The sequence below is a fragment of the Orycteropus afer genome, unplaced genomic scaffold (genome assembly GCF_000298275.1).
Source record: "Orycteropus afer afer isolate SDZICR_OR568_19922 unplaced genomic scaffold, OryAfe1.0 scaffold00070, whole genome shotgun sequence".
NCBI classification, from domain to species: Eukaryota; Metazoa; Chordata; class Mammalia; order Tubulidentata; family Orycteropodidae; genus Orycteropus; species Orycteropus afer.
The window spans coordinates 3,608,861-3,635,193 of record NW_006921657.1 but is presented as its reverse complement, the minus strand read 5'-3'; the positions used below and the strand labels follow the sequence as shown (position 1 = coordinate 3,635,193).

The 26,333-nt window shown below is 40.5% G+C and overlaps 2 protein-coding genes across 2 annotated transcripts in view; both read left to right on the top strand.

The window, feature by feature from the left end:
* Positions 1 to 8,609, top strand: part of MCU (mitochondrial calcium uniporter) — a 279,792-nt gene extending 271,183 nt beyond the window's left edge. Inside the window, exons 7-8 of the mRNA XM_007940632.2 lie at positions 4,559 to 4,675; positions 8,532 to 8,609. Of these exons, the coding sequence (XP_007938823.1) occupies positions 4,559 to 4,675; positions 8,532 to 8,609 (195 nt within the window). The remainder of the gene's footprint in view (positions 1 to 4,558; positions 4,676 to 8,531) is intronic.
* Positions 8,610 to 15,906: 7,297 nt separating this feature from the next.
* OIT3 (oncoprotein induced transcript 3) overlaps positions 15,907 to 26,333 on the top strand; it is a 44,357-nt gene continuing 33,930 nt past the window's right edge. Inside the window, exons 1-4 of the mRNA XM_007940631.1 lie at positions 15,907 to 15,967; positions 21,901 to 22,275; positions 22,783 to 22,890; positions 25,712 to 25,834. Coding sequence (XP_007938822.1) covers positions 15,907 to 15,967; positions 21,901 to 22,275; positions 22,783 to 22,890; positions 25,712 to 25,834 — 667 coding nt within the window. The remainder of the gene's footprint in view (positions 15,968 to 21,900; positions 22,276 to 22,782; positions 22,891 to 25,711; positions 25,835 to 26,333) is intronic.

Genomic DNA, 26,333 nt, shown 5'->3' with positions numbered 1-26,333 from the left:
ATCAATAATTAAACATTACTTCTGCTCTAGTTATGACAGATAGGTAATCATCAGACCAATCCTCCCATTAGGAAAAGTTAGAATATATGGACAAAATATAAAACCCCTCTACCTGAAGACACTGGAGCAGTAGCAAGATGGTACAGATTACCAGGGGAGGACCAGAAGGGGAGGGGCCAGGAAGATGAGCCTGGTGTTTAGGAATCCTCTTAGCTGATTAAGGATGTTGGGGGCAGAGAGGCCAAGAAGCTGAGCCATACTTTGGATAAGGGTCCAAAACCATAGAGATCGGTACCCAGGGGTCACTAAAGTAGACGAAACCCCAGTAGGCTCTCCCAGAGATTGTGGCTAACCTTTCAGTCCCCTCAGTCCCTGGAATTGGGTTAAGGGGACCCTAGAATACCAGTCATCCCAGAGCACTTGTGCTCACAGGTTCCAGACAGAAGCAGGCATGAATCATCCCTTGAAGGAGAGAACATGATCCTAATCTCAAATTATTTTCACAAGAAAATACCTATTAAACTAATGAAGTGTATAAACAGACCCATGGAGCCTCAGGTAGCAGCATTATCTGACATAGTCTTTAAAATAATTATATTTACTATATTCAGGTAGATAAAAGGCAAAGTTGATAATACTGACCTGCAAGGTAATTTGAAATTTTTTTTTTATAAAAATGAAAATTCTAGAAATGAAATTTAATAAATTGATTTAATAGCAGATTGCACACAAACTAAAGAGAAATACTGCCAAGAAGATAAAGCAGAAGAAAGTACCCAGAATGAAGTACTGAACAAAAAAAGGTAAAATACAGAAGAAAGGGTGAAAAACACTTAGCATACAGTGGAAAGGTCTAATGTATGTTTAGTTTTTTGGCATTAAATCTTCACAGAAGTAGATTGCCCCATCTTCCTTCCATGGAGCAGCTGGTGGGTTTGAACCACCAGCCTTCCGGCTAGCAGTCAAATGCCTTAGGCACTGCACCAGCAAAGCTCCTTTTAGAAGAAGATAGGATGTAAAGAAACAATATCTAAAGAGCTGAGAATTTTCCAAAGTGATAAAAGACACCAATTCATGGATTTTAGAACCCCAACAAATACCAATCAGTAAAGAAAAATTAATAGTAATCCACATCTAGACATACTTATCACAAAACTTGAGAAAACAGAAGACAATGGAGGAAATCTTAAACACAGCTGAATGGGGAAAAGAAAAGGTAGCCTTCAGAAAAGTGACAGGCTGGTTACTGACTTCTCGACCCTAACAAAGAAAGCCAGAAGATAATACTTTTCTTCAGTGTGTTGGAAGAAAATAACTGCCAGCTTAGAATTATATACTCAGCAAAATATCCTTCAAAACAAAGATGAAAGGTCACATGTTATATGATTCCACTTATGTGGACTATCCAGAAAGGTCAATCCATAGAGACAGAAAGCAGATTGGTGGTTTCCGTGAGCTGAGATACAACGGGGATGGGAGTGATTATGTAATGGGCACAGGGTTTTCTTTTGGGATGATGAAAATGCTGTAGAACTAGATAGAGGTAATGGCTGCACAATACTGTGAATGCAGTACACACCACTGAATTGTTTGCTTCTAAATGGTTAACTTTCTGTTATGTGAATTGCATGTCAATTACAAAATATAAAAGTGAAATAAAGATATTTCAGACAAACAAATAGTAAGAGACTTTCTGTCACCATCAGATCTGCGTTAAAGGAAATACTAAAGGGTGTTCTTTGGCAGAAGTGAAGTTGTCACAGATGGAAAGTCAGAAAAACAGGAAGTAATCAAGACCAAAGAAAATGGTAAATCTGTGAGTGAACCTAAATGAATACTAAATGTATAAAACAATTATAATAAACTCTTACAGAATTTAAAATACAGAGAGAATTCAGTTATATAACAACAATGGCATATAACTCAGGAAGGGAGAAATGGACTTAACATGTTCCTGCATTGTCTGGCAAGAGGGCAAAAGTCCAATTCTACTCAGTTTTAAATAGGCGAATGTAGCCAATGCAGAGGGCAAGAAAAAGATGTAAGGACTAGAAAGAAAGAAAATTGATAATCATATATTCATATCAAACCACTCATATGATTTTATATGTAAAAGAACACAAAAACACAAATAATTGATTAGAATTAATAAGTGAGTTTTATAAGGTTATTGGATACAAGGTCAATATATAAAAATCAGTGGCATTTCTGTACACCAGCAACAAACAAAGAAAATTTTTTAAAAGATTCCACTTAAAGTAACTTCAAAAAGATTTATTTCTAGAAAATAAAAGATGTGTAAGACCTCTATGCAGAAAAACATAGTATTATACATAAAAATTAATTCTGGGAGACTATAGATCTAAATATGAGAAGTAACAGCAATGAAGCTCCTAAAAGATAATACAGGAGAATATTTTCATATTTTCATGGAATAGGGAATAACTTTATAAACTGAAGGAAAAGCACTAACCATAGAAGATAAGAATGATAAATTAGACTACATTAAACTTAAGAATTTATTAGAAGTCACCAGTCTGCAAGGAGATAATTGCTGTATATATATCCAATAAAGGATCCATATCTAGAATAATATAAACTATTTCTACAGATCAGTAAGAAAAAGATAAAGAAACTGAATTTTTTTTTAAAAAAAAAAGTGATTTGAATAGACACTTCATAAAAAATGACATGCAAATGGCCAGTAATATGTGAAAATGGCTCAGCTTCATGAGTGATCAGGAAAATGCTAATTAAAACTCTAATTTTAAACACATACACACATATATGATGAAAATATATGTTGACACAAAAACTCATACATGAATGTTCTTAGAGCATTATTCATAATAGACAAAAAGTGGAAACAACCCCAAAGTCCATCAGTTGATCAATGAATAAATAAAATGAGGTACAGCCACAGAATGGAATATTACTCAACAATAAAAAGGAATGAAATACTGATACATGCTACAAAGTGGATGAAACTGGAAAACATGCTAAGTGATAGAAACCAAAAGGCCACATATTATATGATTCCATTTATATGAAATATCTAAAATAAGCAAATCGATAGAAAAAAGTAAGTTATTGGTTGCCTTGTACTGAGAGAGGGAACTCTGGTAGCGTAGTGGCTAAGGCACTTGACTGCTAACCAGAAAGCTGGCCGTTCAAACCTACCAGCCACTCCCCAGAAGGAAGATGGGGCAATCTACTTCCGTAGTGATACTGCCCTGGAAACCCAAGGAGAGGTCGCTATGGGTCGGTTCTGACTCAACGGCACATAACAACAACAACAAAGTACTGAGAGAATTGGGTGAGACAAAGAATGATTGCTAAAAGGTAAAGATTTCTTTTTGGGATGATGAAAATCTAAAATTTATTGTAGCAGTGATTGCACAACTTTGTGAATACACTAAAAACCATTGAAACTTACACTTTAAATGGATAAATTGTATACTATGTGAAGTATATCACAATAAAGCTTTTTTTTTTTTAACAAAAGAATGAGATAGTACTAGCATATGCACACCAAACTAGCTAACATTTTTTAAAAACTGGCAGTACAAGTATTGACAGGGATGTGGCATGATGGCAACTCTTATGCCCATATTTCATATGATTGGTACAACCATTTTGGAAACCTGTTTGATGTGACTTCTTACATTTGAACACATGGATACCCTATAATCTAATAGTTCCACTCTTTGGTATATACCCAACAGAAGAATAAGTCCAAGAATGTTTGTGGCACCATTATTCTTAATAGCCAAAACCTATAAACAACCCAGAAGTCCATCAACAGTAGAACGAACAAATAAGTTGTGATATAGTCATACAATAGAATATAACATAGCAGTGAAAATGAATGGGATACAGCCACACCCAATAGAAAGGAGCTCTGGTGGTGCAGTGCCTAAGGCATTTGGGTGCTAACCAAAGGTTGGCAGTTCAAACCCACCAGCCACTCCACAGAAGGAAGATGGGGCAATCTACTTCTGTAAAGATTTACAGCCTTTGAAACCCAATGGGGGTCACTATGAGTTGGAATTGACTTGATGGCAGTAAGTTTGAGTGAGTTTTATGCATCATAGATGGATCTCAAAAACAATATTGAGTGAAAGTAGCTAGACACAATACATACCATATGACCCTATTTTTATAAACTAAAAGCACAGGTAAAACTGAACTGTGGAGCTTAGGAGCAGTGCGTGCCTCAGTGGGAAAGCTGTAAAGAAAGCATAAAAGCCATGTGAGGGGGCAGGAGGGAGGCTTCTGGGTGTTGGCATTGTTCTGCTTTTTCATCTGGGGGTGATTAGGGTTTTCATCATGTAATGATTCATTGTGATGTACATTTTTGTTTTCTGTGCTCTTCCATATGTATTCCATAATATTTTTTAAGTCTTTAAAATAATTAAATATTTAACACAACACATTACAGTGTATGTCTTTTAAGTGTGTGCATATGTGTTTAATCTTACACATATGTTAATAAATGGTATTTTTGTGAAGATAGTATGCTAAGCATTTTAATTCAATTTCACCTTCATTTTTGTAGGAATATGTTTATCCAGAAGCCAGAGACAGACAATACTTATTATTTTTCCATAAAGGAGCCAAAAAGTCACGTTTTGACCTAGAGAAATACAATCAACTCAAGGATGCAATTGCTCAGGTAAGTTTTGCAAGAATAAAAATAAGTCTTATACTATGTAACTATAAAGAATAATGAGTCAGTGAAACATGACATGGATGAATCTGGAGGGTATGACACTGAGTGAAATAAATTAATCACAAATACTGTATGGGCTCACTTTTACAAAGAGTCAAGAATAGGTATGCACACAGAAAACAGTGTTCTTTGGTGGTTACCAGGGATGGGAGGGAGAAGGACAGGGAATCACTTTCTAGATAGTAGATGTGTATTTTTGGTGATGGGAAAGGCAGTACCCAATATGGGTGAAGTCTGCTCAATGTGACGAAGATAGATGAAGACACTAAGAAGTATACAAGAATAAGGAACAATTTCAGTAATTCTACAATATACACAAGTTTGCAGCAACAGTAATAACAACCGAAAAAATATGCGAGTGGTTGTATAGGTAGATATGTATTCATATCCGTGTGTAGGAAGGCATACATGAGTACATGTATGAGCATGTCTAGATGCATAGGCATATGTATATACATGTTTGTGTATGCTGCATATATATTCATATGTATATAATAAAGTATACAGGGGCACACTTCTGGAGACTTCCTAGATTTATCCAAATACCTCACAGGGTTGGTTTACGGTTAAAAGACTTAAGGCCATAGTCTTGGGGGACAACTCAGTCAATTAGCATAACATATTTCATAAAGATAAGGTTCTACAGCCTAGTTTGGTGGGTAGCACCTAGGTTTTAAAAGCTTGCAAGCAGCCATTGAAGATATAGCTATTAGTCGCTACTTTTCTGGAGCAAAAGAGAAAGAAGGTAGTAACCAAAGACTCAAAGAAGAATCTAGTCTAAAAGAGTAATAGCCCACATGAACCACACCTCATGTAGCCTGAGACCAGAAGAAAGGGTACCTTGCTACTAGTGCCAACCAGGGACACAATAGAAGTTTACAAATTAAATGGGAGAAAAATGCAGAACAAAACTCAAAAAAAGGCCAGACTTACTGGACCAAAAGAGACTAGAAGAACCCCTGAGACTATCACCCTAAGATGCCCTTTGAACTTGGAATTGAAGCCACTCCTGGAAGTAACCTTTCAGCCAAATAATAGATTGGCTTATAAAATAAACAGTATCACTTGTGAACATGGTGCTCCCATAAATAATCAACTATATGAGACCAAACAGTCAACATTTACTGTAAGGAGGGACAAGAAAGCTAGATTAATAGAAACAGAACAAACACAATGGAAATGATCAGAATGCTGACACCTTGTGAAAAATGTAATCAATTTCAAGGAACAATTTCTATAAACCCACTGTTAATTCTGACTAGAGTGACCCAATAGAAACTGTGTAAATGTTCACCTAAAACACAATAAAATATAACTAAAAATAAATAAATCCTAGCCCCATCCTATGTGAGATTATTATTGTCTGTAACTGTAATGCTTCAGCTGGGTAAACTCTGAAAGAAAGATCTATCCCTCTTCTTCCTATATGAATTATTCCTCAGATAACTATTTTAGCATGGGCACTTCACTAGTAACTTTTGTTAACAGCAGCAGATGAAAAGATGGTGGGTCCTATCAAGTTTATTAAAACAAACACACTGAAGTTTTTAGGCCTTTTTACCTTTTAAATTTTTATTGTGATTTGGGTGAAAGTTTACAGACCAATTTATTTATCTAGCAGACCAATAAGCCTGGTCTTTTTTTATGATTTTGAGTTTTGTTACACATTTTTCTCCTATTGTGTCCAGGATCTCCTGTACTGATACCTTTCCAAGTGGTTGACAGTGGTAGCCAAACACCCTCTAGTTCTTCTGGTCTATAGTCATATAGGCTGAGGATCACATGGTATACTAGTCCCTTGGACTAATTGTTTTCCATGCGTCTTTGGTTTTCTTCATTCTTCTTTGCTACAGATGAGGAGAGACCAGTTATGCATCTAGATAGCCACTTGCAAGCTTTAAAAAAAAAAAAAAAACGGTCATTACTCACCAAAGGAGGCTTTACGATAATGTTTTTTGTGCAGTATGTTATGCCATTTGAGCTTGATGTCCCCTGCGACCATGGTCCCACGCCCGTAGGTCCAACAAGCCACTCTCTCAGGGTGGTTGGCTGTGGCTATAGAAGTTATCCTAACTTTGCCCCCTGTTAGTTCTATTTGTGGGAGCTCTGGTGGTGTGATGCCTAAGGCATTTGACTGCCAACCAGAAGGCTGGCGGTTCAAACATACAAGCCACTCCTCAGAAGGAAGGTTGGGCAATCTACTTCTGTAGTGATACTACCTCGGAAACCCAAGGAGGGGGAGGGTCACTGTGAGTCAGGTTGGACTCAATGGCAGTGTGTGTGGTTTTGGTTTGGTTAGTTCTATTTGTATGGACATTCTTACAGCACATACAAATACGTATGTAGAAATGTTATCTGTCAACCTTATATATAGTCTTGGGTATATTCCCTTTTGCCTAGACATACTTGATCATTCAGCCTGTACCTATATATCTGCCCATAGATGAATGTTTATTATTACTGATAATACAGTACTGTATGTGTAAAAGAGTTTATCTTTGTTGTCTTTGTCTTCCTTTTCCTTAGTGTTATTGTGTTGGTCACTTGCTTTTGGTATATTGCCTTTCCCTTCACCAAAATCAACACTTGTCTCTACCTATCCACCAGTTTTCCCCCATCCCTGGTAACCAGCGAAGAAAGTTTCCTTCCATATGTAAACCTCTTCTTTTTACAAGACCTATTTTACTTTTGTTTTGCATTTTATTTCTTTAGAGTGGTACATTTTTTACTTTTCTCTCTTATTTGTAATCTTTCTGCAGTAATTGACCCAAAGTTTTCTTACATAAAACCTGTGGTAGCAGTGAGGCAAAAATAAAATCTAGGTAAGAGGGAAATAACCACTAGGAATCTTTGCCAGCCCCAAGTCAGAGATTATTGAATTAGAAGATGCTTTTTAAAAGGACTGACATATTTCATTTTTCATGAAAGTTACCTCTTTCAAATTTCTGAGTGCCTCCGACATCCTGTGTCTTTGATTGTGGTGAATAAATCCTCGTTCCTAATCTGTAGTCTTTTGTGACTTTGGAAATCTTTCAGAAATCTGTGCTCTTGAAGAAGCTCTTCCATCTTTGCAGTGTTTAGTGGCTCTTCTCTGGACTTTCTCGAGCCTTTCTGTCTTTTATTGGTGATTGGGTTATACTTTGGTTAGGCTTACTCCCTCTTCCTGCCTCAGCCTAAATGGACTTGTATCTTCTATTGCTGTGGGTGGTGGTTCCCAACTGGAGGGCATGCATCAGAATCATCTCTGAAACAACTGAAAATATAGGTGTTTCAACCCCATCCTACACCTGTTAATCAAACTCCTCAGGGGTGAGGCCTGAGCATGTGTGAGGTTTTTAAAGTGCTGCAATTGACTCTTCCTCTCTGTTTAACAATCGCTGGCTAAGTGAAAAACAACTATGGGATGTACAACTAAAGCCTTGAGTAGCATGAATTAAAGTTCTGGCTCCAAACAAAGGCTTTTGAAAGGACTACTTTCTGGTGTGTGTTGTGGATGCTGCCCCATGGCCTCGGGCCCCTGAGTCCTGCCCTTTGACAGCACTGCCTTTTCTGCAGGCTTTGTGGACAGCTGAAACTGTCAGCAATGCCTCACTTCCAATTTGAGTCCCCATTAGTTGTCCCTTGTTTTAGGGTAAAGCATTTTTGTTTTCCTGGGCACTCTTATTTTGAGAATAATTGAGATGATCTCTCTGACTCATAGTTACGTGGCAAGACGGGTTCTTTTTCTCAGCAGACAATAATATCATGGAAAGCTTCACTAGGCGGTTTTTCTCACCTTTTTTTTTTCCCCCTATTTTAGGCAGAAATGGACCTTAAGAGACTGAGAGACCCATTACAAGTACACCTGCCCCTCCGACAAATTGGTGAAAAAGATTGATCTGCAAAGAGCCCTGGAATCCCAGCAGAAAGAACACCTGTTTATAGCTTTTGCCTTTGTGATTAAAGCATTGCAGGTGGAAGCGGGGATCTATGTGGGGTGGAGGGTTTTTACCTGTAATTAAAAAACAAAAACAAAAGGAACTTGAGGGGGAAAAAAGGAATGCTAAAATCTGAGGATCAGGCATTGTGGAATGTAAGTCTCAAAGGGCTTAGTGAATATTGTCTTAATCAAGCATCTCAGTTTCCAGATGAAAATGATGCACTTACATAGCTGAGAGATTCATAAAGAGAAAATGATGCTGGGGGTGTTCGTTTCTTGCATCTTCTTTGCAGGGTCAGCAAAACAATAACACACCAGCACCCCACTCAGCTCTCTCTTTTTTTTTTTTTTCTCTTAATTTAACTTTTCTTATTTTTGACACAGGAGTAAATAAATATACAAGTAAAGCAAATCCTCAAGATATAGAGTGGACGACAGAGTCTGAGCCCGTACTATTAACGTTGATTTTTAGATTGGACCCAGTCTCTGCAAAGTTACCAAGAATCTCTCCCTCCTGTGCCCCTATGCTGACCACCTATGCCTGTTGATTACACTAATTTTATCTATATGATAATTGGAACTAATTTATGACTGGTAATTGGCATTTTGAATTATCCCTTAATATGTTCTTAAATGTCTGTATGTCCCAGTGCTCTGGGCCAGTATCTGGAAATCATTGGCAATACTGCATGAGGTTGTTTTGTTTTGTTTTGTTTTGTTTTTTACTAATTAGTCTTCAAGAGGGGGAAGAATTTCCCTCCTTTATTTACCGATCCCATTGATGCCCCTTTGCTCTCCATACCTCTCAAATCAGAGGGGGAGTGTTCAGCTGTTTTACCAAATCGGAAGATGTGAGGTTTACAAATTGGCTAAAATCATGGCTCTGTAGCCACTTCAGAACCAGAATAATTTCACTGCTGTTAATCTGCTTGTGTGACAGCCTTCCAGGCCACCCTGATGGCACTGCCTTCCAAAGGACACACACTCCCACCTGGTTTGTGAGCCTTCCCACCTCCACCACTTCAGTAGTTTTAAATCAAGTGTGTGGATCTCAAAGGGTGCGATTTCTCTTTGTACAGGAACATTTCTATGGCTTCCTTCAGCCTACCCTCTCCACCTTATTTTTTCTTATCTTAAATTGAGAGAGAGAAGAATCACTCTTACGCTCTCGCGAAATATTTTCTACCATATTTCCAGATGACACCTGCATCTGAAGAGTTAGAGGGGTCTGTGTCTGATGTCCTGTTTTTGACTGCAGTGGGGCAGGATGGAAAGGATGAGGGGGCTTGCCACACAGGCGATTGGCTTTTTTCTTTCACATGATTCATCCCTCCTTGTGGCAAGGATTTTCTTTCTCTTCTTCTTCCTCCTTTGGGATCATTGTGTATGAAAAGAAAAACTTTAAATGACAAACCCAGACTCCAGGTGCCTTGCAGAAGTTGAAGGCCAGCCAGGATTGCTGCTGCTCCTGCTCCTGCCACCACCCCTCCCACCGGCATGATGGAATGAAAGGACGCATGGCTCCCCTTCCAGCCCTTCTCCCACTTCCTTCCCCCACCCACCCCCACTCAGTCAACCCCTCCCCTCATTTTTTTTTAAGTTGTGTGAATTATTTTTAAACCATTTATCCTGTTTGTGCAGGGCTTTTAAGAAGAAATAGCACAGTGCAATGAGCAAATCCTTTCAGGGTGTGTGGGAGGCAAGGGAGGGAGGATGTGGAGAAAAGTCCTTTAAACAAATAGCAAAATACCGAACATGTGTAAAATCCTGTATCATTTATGAAATATGTATAAAAAGCAGTGTAACTTCTGGAACAATAAATACTTATTCAATTTTTGAACAAAAGCATCTTATTCTTTAAAACTAACAAAAAGATATTTTTCTGTGGTTCAAGGTGGGAAGCTTTTTACTTCTAAATTCATTTTTCTAAAAATACCACTATCAAATCAAGCTTTGTTCCTAGAGCCTGTTTTTTCAAAACAGGCATCTTATTAATTCTTCCTGAACCTAAGATGGTCAGTAGTTTTTCAGAGCCACCAAGAGTTGAATGACCTGTATAGCCATCTGTGAAGTCAGGGACAGCACTGGGACCAACAGTCTCATCTCCTGATTGACGGAAAAATTCTCCATCGAATCACAGCACCTTGGTTGCCAGTGTGCTCTCCCAGACTCCAGAGAATTGTTCAAGGATGGACGATGATCAAATATCCAGTATTTTAAGAGTTTATGCAAAATTTACAGTAATCTCCAAACATGAAAATATCACATGCTGCCAAGATCAGTAAAGGCATATCAGAAAGCACCTAGCAAGTGTCTGGTTTCATTTAGAGCAATGTAAGGTCATGTACCGAGAGCCTCCATTGCTGTCGTCCTGCCTTCTGGCTTACAGCAGCCTACAGCCGACCCTGAGACCCTCATGAGGGGTAGGAAGGTAAGGTGGACAATGTTAAGCCATTATTGGCATTCAACAATACTGTCTACAGATTGCACAGCATTTGGCTAAGCCCTGCAGGGGATTTTTAAAAAAGGAAAATAGAAACATTCCTGCCTTTGAGGAGCTTGCCATTTAATATGAATTTTGAGGTATGGTGAATTTTCACTAGAGATGCTGTTAAATCCATTACTGAGAGTAGGTAATGCAGTTTTGTGGAGGAATCCTAGAGTTTTATTTTTAAACTTTTCTCTAGTCCTTTTTTTAACAGACTTTTTTTTAATAGCAGTTTTAGGTTTATAGGAAAAATTGTGCAGAAAGTACAGAGTTCCTATATCCCCCTCATATGATTTCTCCTTTAATGGCTGGCATTCCTATGATACCTGAGTTACAATGATGAACACGTATCAGTGCATCATTAACTAGAGGATCCCTGGTGGTGCAGTGCTTAAGCTCTTGGCTGCCACTGAAAGGTCAGCAATTTGAACCCACCGGCCACTCCATGGGAGAAAGGTATGGCTGTCCATGTCCGTAAAGATTACAGCCTTGGAAACCCTATGAGAGTTCTGCTGTGTCCCATTGGATTGCTATGAGTTGGAACCAACAGCAACAGGTTTGGGAATTATTAACCTAAGTCCATAGTTTACCTTAGGGTTCACTGTGTTGTACTGTCCTCTAGGCTTTGACAAATGCATAATATCATGTGTCCATCATTACAGTACCATACAAGATAGTTTCACTGCCCTAGAAATGCCCTGTGCCCCACTTACTCATCCCTCCCCCTTTCCTCTGGCCTAGGTGATCTTTTCACTGTCTCAACAGTTTTGCCTTTTCCAGAATGTCATGTATTTGGAATCACAGACTTTTAAGACTAGAAAAAGTCAAACGGTTCTCAAAGTTTCTTCCCTGGACTAGCAGCATAGCATCTCCTGGGAACTATTAGAAATGCAAGTTCTGAGGTCCCTACTGAATCAGAAATAGGAAGTGCGGCTCTCCTAGTGATGTGGACTAGATCCATTGATCTAGTCAAAATATTGTTTTAAAGAGAAGGAAAGTGAGGCACAGAAAGGGTGTTTATGATCACACAGCTCATCTGTGAATGATCAAACAATCAGAGAAAGACTGGAGCACTGGTAAGCATGGTGAAGATGGGATACTGAAGGAAAAAACATAATCGGAGATCATGTCACATGCTACTGTTGTCCTTGCTTATCAAGGGGTAAGGGTAAGCACATAAAATTTAAAAAAAAAAAAATTGCCATTCAGTGACTCCAACTCATGGCAACCGCATTTTCCCTGGGTGAGCTCATCTAGCTCAGATGTCCCTGAACAGCAGACCTGTTTGCTGACCTCCTCACCAGTCTATCTCCAGCATTGCTCCCTGCCCATTAAATTCCTCCAGTGTCACTATTTTGTTTTAAAATTGTAACCACATACTTTTAAAAATGAGGGAAGTGTAGACAACAGTTTACATGAAACACAGGAGAGGGAGGGTGCTAAAAGACACTACAAAGAAGCAGTCAGCCAAATCCAGAATGTGAGACATTCCGTAGGACAAAATGATGGGGCTTCTTCAACAAATGGCATGTTTGAATCCAGACATTTGAAATTTAAATATGGGCTGGATATTAAGTGATACCAAGGAATTATGTTCATAGTTCTAATAATGGCATTGTGATTATGTAAGAAACAGAGACCATATGTTAGAAGTGCCTTCTAGTGTATAAATGGAATGACGTTGACAAAATGTCAGTAATTACTGAAGCAAGGTGTGCATTATCATTCTCTCTACTTTTGTATATATTTGAAATTTTTCATCATAAGAAAGTAAAGGGTAGGTCAACTAAAAAGGAAAAAATAAGGATAAGAAGGAAAAAAAAATCCTACTAACTTGGGAACGTTTGTTTATATAACCAAAGCGCTATCTGGTACAAGTCCTTGGCTCCCGGCAGTCAGCCCTGGCAGCAAATCTAGGTTTATCTCATGCACGTGTCCTCTGCTTCTCTGTGACACACATGAAGCTCGTAGATGGCTTTTCGGGAACAGGAAATAGTGGGGTTTTGTTTTTTCTGTTCAGAACACTGGTACTGCAGCACAGCCACTGCAGTGAGGCCCCTCACCAGTCCCAGAGTCATCCATTGCTGCCATCAAACCTCAATGTAATAAGCTAACGTTTCACTGTGCTCCACTACGTTAATGATGAAAGAGCTAAATACCATTTTAGGTCAGTGGTAACCCCTTGTTAGACTGTAAAAGCTGTGCTTGCAGTGCCCAGCTTTACCTTATTCACTGTGAACACGGGTGACTAGCATGACACCTGCCCACAACAAACATTATTATTGTTGTTTTGTGCCGTGGAGTTGGACCCGACTCATAGTGACCCCTCCTTGGGTTTCTGAGTCAATATCACTACGGAAGTAGATTGCCCAATCTTCCTTCCGAGGAGTGGCTGGTGGGTTTGAAGCACCAGGCTTCTGGTTAGCAGTCAAGTGTCTTAGGTACTACACTACCAGAGCTCCTACAACAAACATTAGTATTTGTTTAATTGAACTAAAACCCTTACAGGGGAGGGGGCTACAATAATTTGAATGTGCTAAGCCATTATTAAGACATGTTTAGGAATGACTTCCCAAAGACAGTATTCCTTTTCCAATCACTAGAAATTTGATTACAAAAAGTAACGTAGATTTGAGAAAGTACGGGAATAAGAGAATCTAAGCAATCAGGTCAAGGTAAGATTGTGGAAGGAAAATCCAGGTTTCACTCAGGTCTTTGTTGAACACAGTGCTTCCCTTCTTTTTATCTTTCCCTACTCCCTCCCTTTTCTCCTTCCCTTTCACATTATTTTCAGTATTAACAGTTGTCATCAAGGTGATTGCAACTCATAGGAACCCCATGCGTCGGAGTAGACGTGTGCTCCACAGAGTTTTCAGTGGCTGATTTTTTGGAAGCAAATCACCAGGCCTTTCTTCTGAGGCACCTCTGGATGGACTCGAACCACCAACCTTTCAGTGAGTGGCAGAGGGCATTAACCGTTCACACCACCCAGGGCCATCTTCAGTGTTACCCACTGCCGTCAAGTTGATTCCGACTCATAGCAACCCTATGGGACAGAATAAGGAATTCTGGTGGCCTAGTGCCTAAGGCACTTGACTGCTAATAGAAGGTTGGCGGTCCAAACCCACCAGCCACTCCGCAAAAGGAAGACTGAACAATCCACCTCGGTAGGGGGCGCTATGAGTCAGAATTGACTCGATGGCAGCGAGTATGGTTTTTTTAATAGGACAGAATAGAAAGGCCCCATAGTTTCCAAGACTGTAATCTACAGAAGCAGACTGCCACATCTTTCTCCCACAGAGTGACTCCTGGGTTCAAGCCGCCAACCTTCAATTTGCAACTGAGTGCTAAACTGGTGTGCCACCAGGGCTCCTTTCTTCAGTATGAGTGCTTGCTAAGTCTCAGGAGTCCAGAGCATCTTAGGGTGTCGGGGAACTTGGAAGCCCCAAACCTGTAATCAAGGCTGTGTCTGATGACACACATTTTCCCTCTTTTGTCTAAAAGTGAAACCCCAGTGAGCGTTGTCTTTTACTTTTCGGTGTGTGGCTAATGTAATGAGTGGTTCCCGAAGTCAAGCCCCTTGGTCTGTCTTCCATGGGGCAGTTCTTCTGTGCCTTATGGTGTCGCTATGAGTCGGAATCAACTCAATGGCAATGGATTTGCTAAGGAATCCTGGTGGCAGAACAGTTAAGAGCTCAGCTGCTCTATAATAGACATGTCTGGAGAAAGGTGTGGCAGTCTGCTTCCGGAAAGATTAACTTGTTGCTGTTGACTCCATCTTTACAGAAGCAGACTGTAAAAGTGACAGCCTTGGAAAACCTATGGCACAGTTCTGCTCTGTTCTATAGGGTTGCTATTGGACAACACACAACTATAACCCCTATCTTAGTGTTTGTTGTTGTTGTTATATGCCGTCGAGTCGGCCCCGACTCATAGCGACCCCTCCTTGGGTTTCCGAGGCGGTATCACTACGGAAGTAGGATTGCCCAACCTTCCTTCCGAGGAGTGGCTGGTGGGTTTGAATCTTAGTGTTAGGATTAGTAAAATAAATAACATTCAACTATTTTAAAGTTTAGAGAAGGCACTACTATACAACAAATTCAAGATATTACTGCTTGAATTGGTGCAGATATAGATTAAGTCATCTTTCTTTGGGAAGTTTTGAGACCGAAAGATCAAAATAAAACAGACTTAAGGGCTTGTTTGAAGAAAAATCTGCCCCCATTGCACTCCCTCTACTTTTTTGTGTGCTGTTACAAACTCCTTGGCCATCTGACCAAAGACGTTTCCCAGGAACCCTTTCCAACATCTGGCTGTATCCCATTCTCATCGGGCACACAGTGCTAAGGCTGCTTCCTCATGAAGTCAACTCCTCTTAGAAGAAATCACAAACAGGGTTTTGACGTGAGGGGATGTCCCTCATTTAGAATTCCCTTCAGGATAAGATACAGGAGATATCATTGCAGGGAATTCTTGAGAGAAAACAATAGGAGGATAGGGATGGTGAGTTTTTTGCCTCACAAAAAATACCAATAAAATAACCCTGTTGACAGCTTAAAGCAGTGTGTCTATCTGGGGTCAAGGCCAGAGCAATGGACATCTTATCCCACTCATCCTCTTCCTCTGATAAAGCCCCTACCAGTAATGATAAAGTCTTTCTTCATAAGAGCCTTAAAAAAAAAAAAAAAGTGCTTGAAAAAGAAGGGGACAAAGGAAAAGTGGTACTAACGGGATTTTCAGTCTCTTGCTGCTGGCTGACCCAGGGGGATGCCACAGTTTCTGCTTTTCACCTGCCTTTTCATCACCATCACACCATCATTATCAATGGGTGAGTCTTGCTTAAAGTACTTGGCACAGTGGACTTTTTGTTGTTGAGATTTGCCTTTGTGCCAGACTCTAGGAGCTTAAATACTAGCTGTAGAATAATGAAAGATAACTCACTGATAACCTGTGAAGACAGGTTTTCAGAGAATTTCGGTTACAAGTTCCATTTAGCCTCTAGTCTGGGCATCTAAAATTTCCACAGCTCTGCCATAGCCAATAGCTTAATATTGCTTGAGGTGTGTGTAACATGAACTCTAACCCCTTTATATGATAGACGCTCTTATAATTCCAACTTTAAGAGCAAAAAAAATTATTTTTAGAGTTGAGGGTAGAGTTTCTTCTTGAATGACTCAAGAGACTCTGTTCTCATAGAAGGTGCAGATGTGGAAAAACCAAACCTCTTAGTTTTGACATCTGAAAATATGACCTTTAGCACAGACTGAGTGAAACTTAAAACTGTCTCAGTCATCAGGTTTGATGCAGAACTGGCTAATGAGCTGCCGCCCCCCCAAAAAAAGTCAATTCCAGTTATTAACAAATTTCTCTCCCCCCCTCCATCCCGCAGTAAAATTTAAGTCCCAGTTGGAAAGAGGTGGGAGTGGGGTAAGGGGAAAGGAACCTTCCTCCTGGGCACTTTTAGTGGCTCAATATTTAATTCATCCTGATTTGTTTCTTCAGGTTAACTGGGGCCTTGCTTTAGATCTTTTAAAACAAGCTTGAGAGCCTAAATCAGGAAACTAAATGTGATGTGGGATCCTGGATGGGATCCTGGAACAGACAAAGACATTAGGTAAAAACTAAGGAAATCTGAATAAACTGGATTTTAGTTAAAAATAATGTAATAATAATTTTGTTGCTGTTGTTGTTCTGTGCCATCCGGTTTTAGTTAATAATAATGTATTGACACTAGTTCATAGAGAACAAACATACTAACACATGATGGTAACAGCAACAGAGGAAACGGGCTGGGGATATAGGAACTACCATGTCTATTTTTCTGTAAACCCAAAGCTGTCTAACACATGAAGTTTAAAAAAAAAAAAAAAAAAAAGGCTTGAGCTAACTTTGCATTAAACCCAAAACCAAACCCATTGAGTCTATTCTGACTCACAGTGACCCTATAATACGACAGAATAGAACTGCCCCATAGAGATTCCAAGGCTGTAATTTTTACGGAAACAGCCACATCTTTCTCCCACAGAGCTGAGGAGAATAGCCCCAAAGGGTTTCCAAGGCTGTCATTTTTAGGGAAGCAGACTGCCATATCTTTCTCCCACAGAGCAGATGGTACAAACCACTAACCTTTCAGTTAGCAGCTGAGCAGTTAACTACTCTGCCTCCACGGCTCCTTTAACTTGGATTAATCGCCCACTGCCACTAGCCAACCAAAACTCGCCTCCCACAACTTCCATTCCCCGTTCTTCTCGCTCTTCCCCTGCTTACTGTCCCTCTGGAAGCGCCTGAGGAGCCCGGTAGTGTAGTGGTTGGAGCATTTGGTTGCTAAACATGAGGTAATGTGCTTCCGTGAAGATTGCAGTCTTGGAAAGCCTGTGGGGGTCGCTATGAGTGGGAATCCACTCGATTGTGGTGAGTTTGCTTTGATTTGGAGTAGCTCTTGTACCCTCCAGACCTTCATTTTTTTCTGTTTTTCTAGGATGTTCAGTTCATTACGAGAAGCAAGATAACGAGGGAAATCCGGTTCTGGGGTGGGCGCCTGTCATGGGCAGGATGGGGAGGAGAGGAAGGAGGTCATAGGGGAGGGAAAAGAGAAATGGAGAGAAGAGAGGAAGGGAACGCGGAGGGGGAGGAAGGGGAGGAGATGAGGGGGCGGGCTTCTGGGTGAGCAGGACGGCCACAGCCCGAGGGGTGGCCTCCGGGGGCAGGCCGGGAGGGGTGGGGTGCTTGGGCTAAAGGCGATTCTGCAAACACTTCCGGACGCTGCTGCGCGGTGCCAGTGCAGGGCACCTGCGCTGGCAACTAGCAGGGACCGTCCTAGGAAATGGCTGAGGAACTTCCTGGCAGGCTCCAGCTCTCTGACTCGTACTTTGGAAAGAACCCGCAAGGCTGTGCTTTCTGAAGCCCCTCTCCTGTTTGAGGAGTAGATGTTAGCAGTTCAAAATGTAATCTTTATAATACCGAATTCGGGGCTCCACACCGAGAGAGTGAAAACGGGATTTAAGATCAGTGGCCATCATTAAAGGATTGAATTACTGTCTGAAAAGTGGGTGGGGGTGCATTAGAAAAATATCTTTTTAAAAAGCATTTATTTCACAGAAGATAAATAAATTTAATTGGTTTTATTTTATTTTTTTAGAGGATAAATTTCTCCTCTTGTCATACCTCCCCTACAACAGGAGAGGAAGTGAATTTTTAACCACTAGCACGAGAAATGACAAACTTAAGGAAAAGCTTTATAAATCAGGAAATAGTTATTGAGGGAGCCATAAAGGTTGAGTATCTAACCTTTTCTTATAAAACTAGAGCCAGGGGAATGAACCGAATATTTCTATGAATTTATAATCACCTGTGCAATTGCACTGCAAATCTTGCCGTAACAGTGAGAGCAGATGAGGAATTTTTTTTCCTTTTGAGAAAGGATAGAGGTTAGTACAAGGACATTTCTTCCCTTCAAGGGATATCGAACTGTGATCTAGGGCTCTGTTGGACCATCAAGAACATTTTATAGAAGTAACCAGGTTGCTCTGGCCAGCCGCAACTCTGCAAATGTTTTATTTTTTTGAAAGCAATATCCTACTTAGATCTTATGGGAAACTTGTATTCGTGTTGGGGCCATTAGCACTGGGACATAATCTCTCTACGTGTGACTAGTTTAGATAGTAAACTTGAGTTTGAAATGTAGACTGAGAAAATCTAAAATGTTTTCCAGACAATTCAGATTTTATGATTATGGTCTATCCACATCTGGTGACATAGTGGTTAAAGCATTCAACTGCTAACCAAAAGGTCTGTAGTTCAAACTCACCAGCTGCTCTGCGGGAGAAGGATGAAGCAGTCTGCTTCTGTAGATTTACAGCCTTCTAAACTCTATGAGCTCTGGTAGCGTAGTGGCTAAGACACTTGCCTGCTAACCAGATGGCTGGCAGTTCAAACCCACCAGCCACTCCTTGGAAGGAAGGTTGGGCAATCCTACTTCCGTAGTGATACTGACTCAGAGGGCTCACTATGAGTTGGGGCCGACTCAATGGCACATAACAACAACAAACTCTATGTTGGCAGCACATAACAATAACAACAAACTATGAGGCAGTTCTCCTCTGTCCTATATGGTAATGAGGAGTTAAAATCTACTTGATGACAGTCAGTGATTTTTTTTTTTTTTTTTTTCGGTTTATTAGCCATTACTGAATTCCTGACCCACAAAATGTATCCACCCTAAAGGGAATCCTCTGCCTACCAAAAAAAAAAAAAAAAAAATTGCCATCTACCCGTTTTGACTCAAAGTGACCCTATTGACAGCCACATCCTTCTCCCACGGAGCAGCTAGTGGGTTTGAACTGCAAACTGCTCAGTTAGCAGTCAAGCACAGTAACTACTGTGTCACCAGGACTCCAAAGCCAAACCGTCATCGAGTCCATTGCAACTCATAGCCTCTGCCTACAGTGTCTGTTAAAACAGCTTCACACACATTCAGAAGATAGTACTCTCCAGCCAGTCAGTACTCCTTTCTAGATTTTCTTGATTTCCTAGACTCCTCCTAAGAACAGTTTACCTAAATTAAATCAATGTTTGCCTGAGGTTGAAGAAAGCAGTGAGGATATTGGGGGTGTTTATGTTTTTAGTTCATTACAGTGTTTTTGATGAGATGCTTGTCCATGTAATTTATGCACTAAAAATCATGCTTGGAAAATTGTGCTCCTTAGCTAGGATAAGGAGCTCCGGTGGTATAGTAGTTAAGGCATTTGGCTGCTAAACAAAAGGTCAGTGGTTCAAACCCACCAGCCGCTGCATGGGAGAAAGATGAAGCAGTCTGCTTCCATGAGGATTTACAGCCTTGGAGACCCAACAAGGGCCAATGAATCGAAATTTACTCGATGGCAGTGAGTTTGGTTTGGCTTTGGGTTTTACAACTAGGATAGTGACACCATGGTAAATTATGTGTCTCAGTTCTGTAGTGCTGCTATAACAGAAAGACCACAAGTGGATAGTTTGAACAAACAGGAATTTATTCTCTTACAGTTAAAAAACCAAACCAAACTCACTGCCATTGAGTTGGATCCGACTCATAGCAAGCCTTCTTTGGGTTTCTACTTCTATGGAAGTAGATTGACCGATCTTCCTTCCAAGGAGTGGCTGGTGAGTTTGACCACCAGACTTCTGGTTAGCAGTCAAATGCCTTAGGCACTATGCCACCAGAGTTTAGGAGGCTATTATTCTGAGTTCAGAGTGCCAGCTATAGGGCCTGGGTGAAGGCCCCTCGACCTTGGGCTTCAGCTCTGCCTCCTGTTCCAGGCCCACTGAAGCTAGAGGCTTTTTCTGAACTCACGCAGCTGTTGGCTGCTGAAGCTGACAAACCCAAGATCAGCAGGCAACACTGCAGACCACTGGTTCAAGTCCAAGAACAATCCCAAGATTGACAGGCAACACAGCAGGCCAAGACTCTGCCAAATGCAGGATACAAAACATGCCAAAGAGCTAGACCTTTCCCAAAGCTCTTCCATAGGTATTGGAAGCAGGCCATGGCCAAGAGACAACTGTCCTTCAGCTGGTTAGCTGCTCACAGCTGATTCCACCATGGAGGTGGAGTCTTGGAGAATAACTGCATCCAGCTGCCTGCCACTCAAAACGATGGCCCAGCCAAGTTGATATACACCTTAACTGCCACATTATGACTGCAGATTTCATGATATTTCTCAACAAGCTGGTAGAATATATGCCAAACTCACTTTGAGAATATCTTTGGTAACTACTTGCCACTGTATTGTATATTTCAAAGCAGCTTACATGTACCTGAGGCCTTTTCCTTTTTCATTGGCATGAGCATTACACATTCATTATCAAAACAAACTTCCTACCAATTTAAAAGTCTTCTGTAATCTTCCTTTACATGGCCATGCAAATACTTTCTTGAATACTTCCAAAGATGAGGAGTTTACTACTGTGTGATACAGATTCTCCCATTACTAAATGGCTGAACTGAAATATACTTTCCAGAAGCAATTTGTTCTCTTCCTTGTAACCAAAAAAATCCTCAAACCCACTTCATCATAGCAACCCTGTAGGACAGAGTAGAAATTGCCACATAGAGTTTTCTAAGGCTGTAAATCTTTACAGAAGCAGACTGCCTCATCTTTCTCCTGCAAAGCAGTTGGTGAGTTTAAACCATGATCTTTTGGTTAGCAGGCAATGATTGTAACCACTGGGCCACAGGAGCTACTAACATCCTTGTAACAGAACATCTAATCCTTCTTCTTTTCTAGATTTTTGAAGACAGATATGTATATTTGTTAATCTTCTCTTCTCCAGACTATAGTTCTCAGTAAATAAATTTTAAGTCCCCTTTTAAGTCTGGTCAACTTCCTCTGGACAAAAAAGTTCATCAATTATGTTCATAAAATACAGCCTGCAGGTATAAACACAATACTCTAAATATGTCCAGAGTACAGCATTCTGTGAGACTATCACCCTACCTTCCCTTGTTCTGAACAGCTATATTCCTACCAAATGATCAGTTTGAATAAAAAATTTAGTCTAACGCCAACACTAAACCTTAAATAGCTTCTAAATAATCTTATAAAAGGCATTTATGAAAGATGTTTAAGTGAACCTAAAGAATCTTTAATGGCTGTTTTGGATATTTTAGATAATTTCTTTCTTGAACCCCAAAAAAAGCCAAAATGCAAGACCAGGGAGGTGAATTGAAGGTGTTGCCACTATAATCTGAAGCATCACAAGGTGCCTCTTGGGTGTCCTTTTCAGCCCTAGATCCTTGTTCTGCTTACATCAGTCTGAATGAGCCATGGCGGAATACTGATCACCAATTGGAAGAATCTCAAGGTCCCCCTCTATGTGACAACCACATGGACGGGGAGTGGTACCGCTTCACAGGCATGGCAGGAGATGCCATGCCCACCTTCTGCATACCAGAAAACCACTGTGGGACCCATGCACCCGTCTGGCTCAATGGCAGCCACCCGCTACAAGGAGATGGCATTGTGCAACGGCAGGCCTGTGCAAGCTTCAATGGAAATTGTTGCCTTTGGAACACCACGGTGGAGATTAAGGCTTGCCCTGGAGGCTACTATGTGTATCGTCTGACTAAGCCCAGTGTCTGCTTTCACGTCTACTGTGGTCGTGAGTACTTGCGCTGTGATGTTTCTTCTCTCTCTAGGTCCACAGACTGAGCCAAAGGGAAAAGTGTCATGTGAAATTCAGTTATTGTAACTGTACTGTCTCAGAGCTGAACAACATTGATTTTGAGCACAGATACTCCCAGTTTGTAATAGGGTTTCCTGGCTGTCATCTTTAGGGGAGCAGATCTCTAGGTCTTTTCTCCTGTAGAACAGCTGGTGGGTTCGAACAGCCAACCTTTCAGTTAGCAGCTGAGTACTTAGCCCTTAGTCTATGGCTCATACTTGTTGAGGTTTTAGATTTGCATGAAGTCTATGGCCACCAAGCGACTATGGGTCTGGAGCTGGGACTCATTGACCAAAATGATAGATATTCCTGAGCAGTTTATCTCTTTCCATTGGATTAGGTACACCCTGGCCAATGAAAATTCCCTTGATATTGGTGAGCAACCCATCCCATGAGTGAACTCATGGTCCTTGGCCCTAATGAGCAATCTTTATCTTTCCATAGATTTTTATGACATCTGCGATGAGGACTGTCATGGAAGCTGTCTGGATGCCAATGAGTGCACGTGCTCTCCAGGAACCATGCTAGGCCCTGACAAACAGACATGCTTTGGTAAGAAACAAATTTTGAAGTAGCCTATTGGAATCAAAGGGACAAATAAAAAACTTGTCCTGTCTCTGAGCTCCATCATGTTCCCAGTTTATGACTTTGAACACTTGGAATGGTATTTGGCTCATGACTTAACCTCAAGCCAAATTTATATGTTGTTGTTGTTGTTATGTGCCGTCGAGTCAGACCCAACTCATAGCGACCCCTCCTTGGGTTTCCGAAGCAGTATCTCTACGGAAGTAGATTGTGCAACCTTCCTTCCGAGGAGTAGCTGGTGGTTTTGAACCGACAGCCTTCTGGTTAGCAGTCAAGTGCCTTAGGCACTATGCTACCAGAGCTCCTAAATTTATATAGTGGTTAGGAATAGTCTAGAATTACACTGTCCAATCCAGCAGGCACTAGCCACACGTGGCTATGGAGCACTTGAAATGTGATTGGTGGAATTGAAAAATGGAGTTCTAATTTTATTTCCGTTTTTGTTCCTTTAAATTTAAAAGCTGATAGTTCAGTCATTGGAGAGCCAAAAATGTTTGTGACAACTTGAGTAACTATAAATTGCATTACTCTAAATATAGACCAAGTATTTCCAATGAAAATTTAGCATCTGAACTGAGATGTACTGTAGGTATAAAATACAGCAGATTTTGAGAATTAGTACAAGAAAGAAAAATATCTCATTAATCATTTTGAATACTGATTCCATATTGAAATGAGAATATCATAGTATTGGGTTAAATAAAAAAATTTTTTTTAAACTTTTTTTTTTTATGTGTTTACTGTTGTTCGGTGCCGTCAAGTCAACTCTGACTCATAGCGACACCATGCACAACAGAATGAAACAAAAATTACATATGGGTCTTGGTTTATATTTCTCTTGGACAGCACAGGTCTGGAATTATCTAAGGACCCACTCCTATACTTCACTAAGACAATTTGTTTCTCTGAGTAGCAAGAAAGGGGAGTCAGCTTATTTGTAAGACGTTGAATTGTATGTGTCTGGAAGACAACAGTTGAGAAACTCAGAATTGAGGATCATCTCTTTTTCCTTTTAATGTAAAAGCCTTTAAAAGCTTTCTGTGTTCAGATTCAAACAGATTGAGAAGAGGTCTGTAGAGGAAGGCAAGGACACATGCTCCTTCCTGCCAAGAAGAACTGCACCGGGGTCAGGACGGGGTAGAGATCAGGGGGAAAGCAGCATAAAAGGCTTGTTATTTTAGAAAAGTTTTGTTCTTCAATCTCTTAAATTAACCCTACCAGCCGTCCTGTGGAACATTTTGGGCCCTACCGTAACAGTTGTTAAGGGTCCTGAGTGGTTGATTTTTGCTATGAGACCTAAGGGTAACAATTTGGGGTAAGGGAAATGGAGTCTCTGGGTATTGCAAATAGTTAATGCACCCAGCTAGTACCCAAAAGGTTGGGGGTTCAAGTCCACACAGAGGCAACTCAGAAGAAATGCCTGGTTAATTCTGGAAAGTCACAGCCTTGAAAACCCTGTGTAGCACAATTCTCCTCTGACACACGTGGGTCACCATGGGTCAGAACTAACAGCAACTAGTTTGGTTTTTTGGTTTGGACTTAAGCAAGGGTTTTAATTCTAGCTTATGTCCTCTCCTGAACCCAAGGCTCTCACCTTCTGAATGTTTCAAACCCAATCCCTGCCTTTATCCAAGTCTGTTGTTCCTAAGGGCCATGACAAATTTAAATCACAAGCTTTCCTTTTCTTCTTTTGTAGAAGAAGAGGTCTAAGGAGCTCAGGCCCGTTAGTGCCAACTCTGCACTTTTTTAATGGCAATATTTCATATCTTTCATCAGATTCTTTAAAAAGAGTGACTATCATTGTTTGTGTGGAATGTGAGAATATTCCAATTTTAAAAATAGGTTTTGAGAGCAGTTGTTAATTATGAAAGACTGTGCTGGGGGAATATAATTAAAAACAAAATCTACTTCCAATCCAGAAAACCTCTCCACAAAAATATAAGAAAGAAAACAGTTGTGTTATTGAATACATATTAAACCAAAATATGATGCATCACAGGCAATTCACTAAAGAGGGTGCAAAGACAGAAAGAAATATTACTCTTTTATATAGCTAAGTGGATTTGTTGTTAGTTGATGTGAAGTCAGCTTGTACTCCTAACGATCATTGATAGAAGGAAATGTTGCCCGGTCCCCTGCACCATCTGCATGATCACTGGTATATTTGAGGACACTTTTAGCCTACTCTAAGGGGATACAACCCATTAAAAATCACATGTCTTTGAGTCAATTCCAACTCATGGTGATCTCACATGTGTCAGAATAAACTGCTCCATGGTGTTTTCAATGGCTGGTTTTTGGGAAGTAGAATCTCCAGGCCTTTTTTCCAAGGAGGCTCTGGGTGGACTCAAACCTCCAACCTTTGGGAGTACCTTAACTGTTTGCACTGACCAGGGATAACTGGCGAGCAGTTTGGTCCTTTCTGCTCCGGCAGAGGGCAGATGGACCACAAGGTGGTTGATAAAAAAAAAAAAAAAAAAGCAGACTCACTGCTGTGGAGTCAATTTGACTCATAGCAACCCCTCCTTGGGTTTCCAAGGCAGTATCTCTATGGAAGTAGATTGCCCAGTCTTCCTTCCGAGGAGTGGCTGGTGGGTTTGAACCACCAGCTTCCAGGTTAGCAGTCAAATACCTTAGAAGAGATTATATTGGATCACCATTCTGAGGGAATTGGGTTGTTGGGAGGTATATCAAAATGATCTGAAAAGACGTAGATATTCAGCTAAAAGGCTTGTGAAAAGATTGAGTTGCTCAACAGCATGTAAATGGTGTGGTTTCTGTTCTGCAGATGAAAATGAATGTGAGCTGAACAATGGTGGCTGCAGTGAGATCTGTGTAAACCTCAAAAACTCATATCGCTGTGAGTGTGGGGTTGGCCGAGTGCTAAGAAGTGATGGCAAAACTTGTGAAGGTGAGAATGGGTAAGAAGGGATTCAAACAAGAGCTCAAACTAAGCCACTGGCTTATGCTTTGACGTTCATGAAATTGCCTAGTGTTAGAACAGAGAAACACTTCGGCTGTGGAAAGAAATGACAAAAGGAGTTCATCTTCATTGAGGATGCTCATGTTGTAGACAGAATCTCGTGTTAAGTTTTATCTCCAAGATATAACAGAAGGGAACGATTGAATTTTGCAGAAGGCATAGAGCTGCGTTTTCATTTAGGAAATCAGGTATCCCGTGTTTCTCAAACTTTAATGTCCCCACGAATCACCTGGGATCTTGTTAAAGTGCAGGTTCTGATTCCTAGGTCAGGCTGAGAGACTGCATTTCTAAATAGCTTCCAGGTGACACCTGGAAGCTGGGCCTAGCAGCACAAGAGGAGTAGCAAGGAAACAGAAGCAGATAGGGTAACAACTGGTATACTGAAGTATTGTTTTAAACCTCCCAACATCCAGATCCCATCAACATT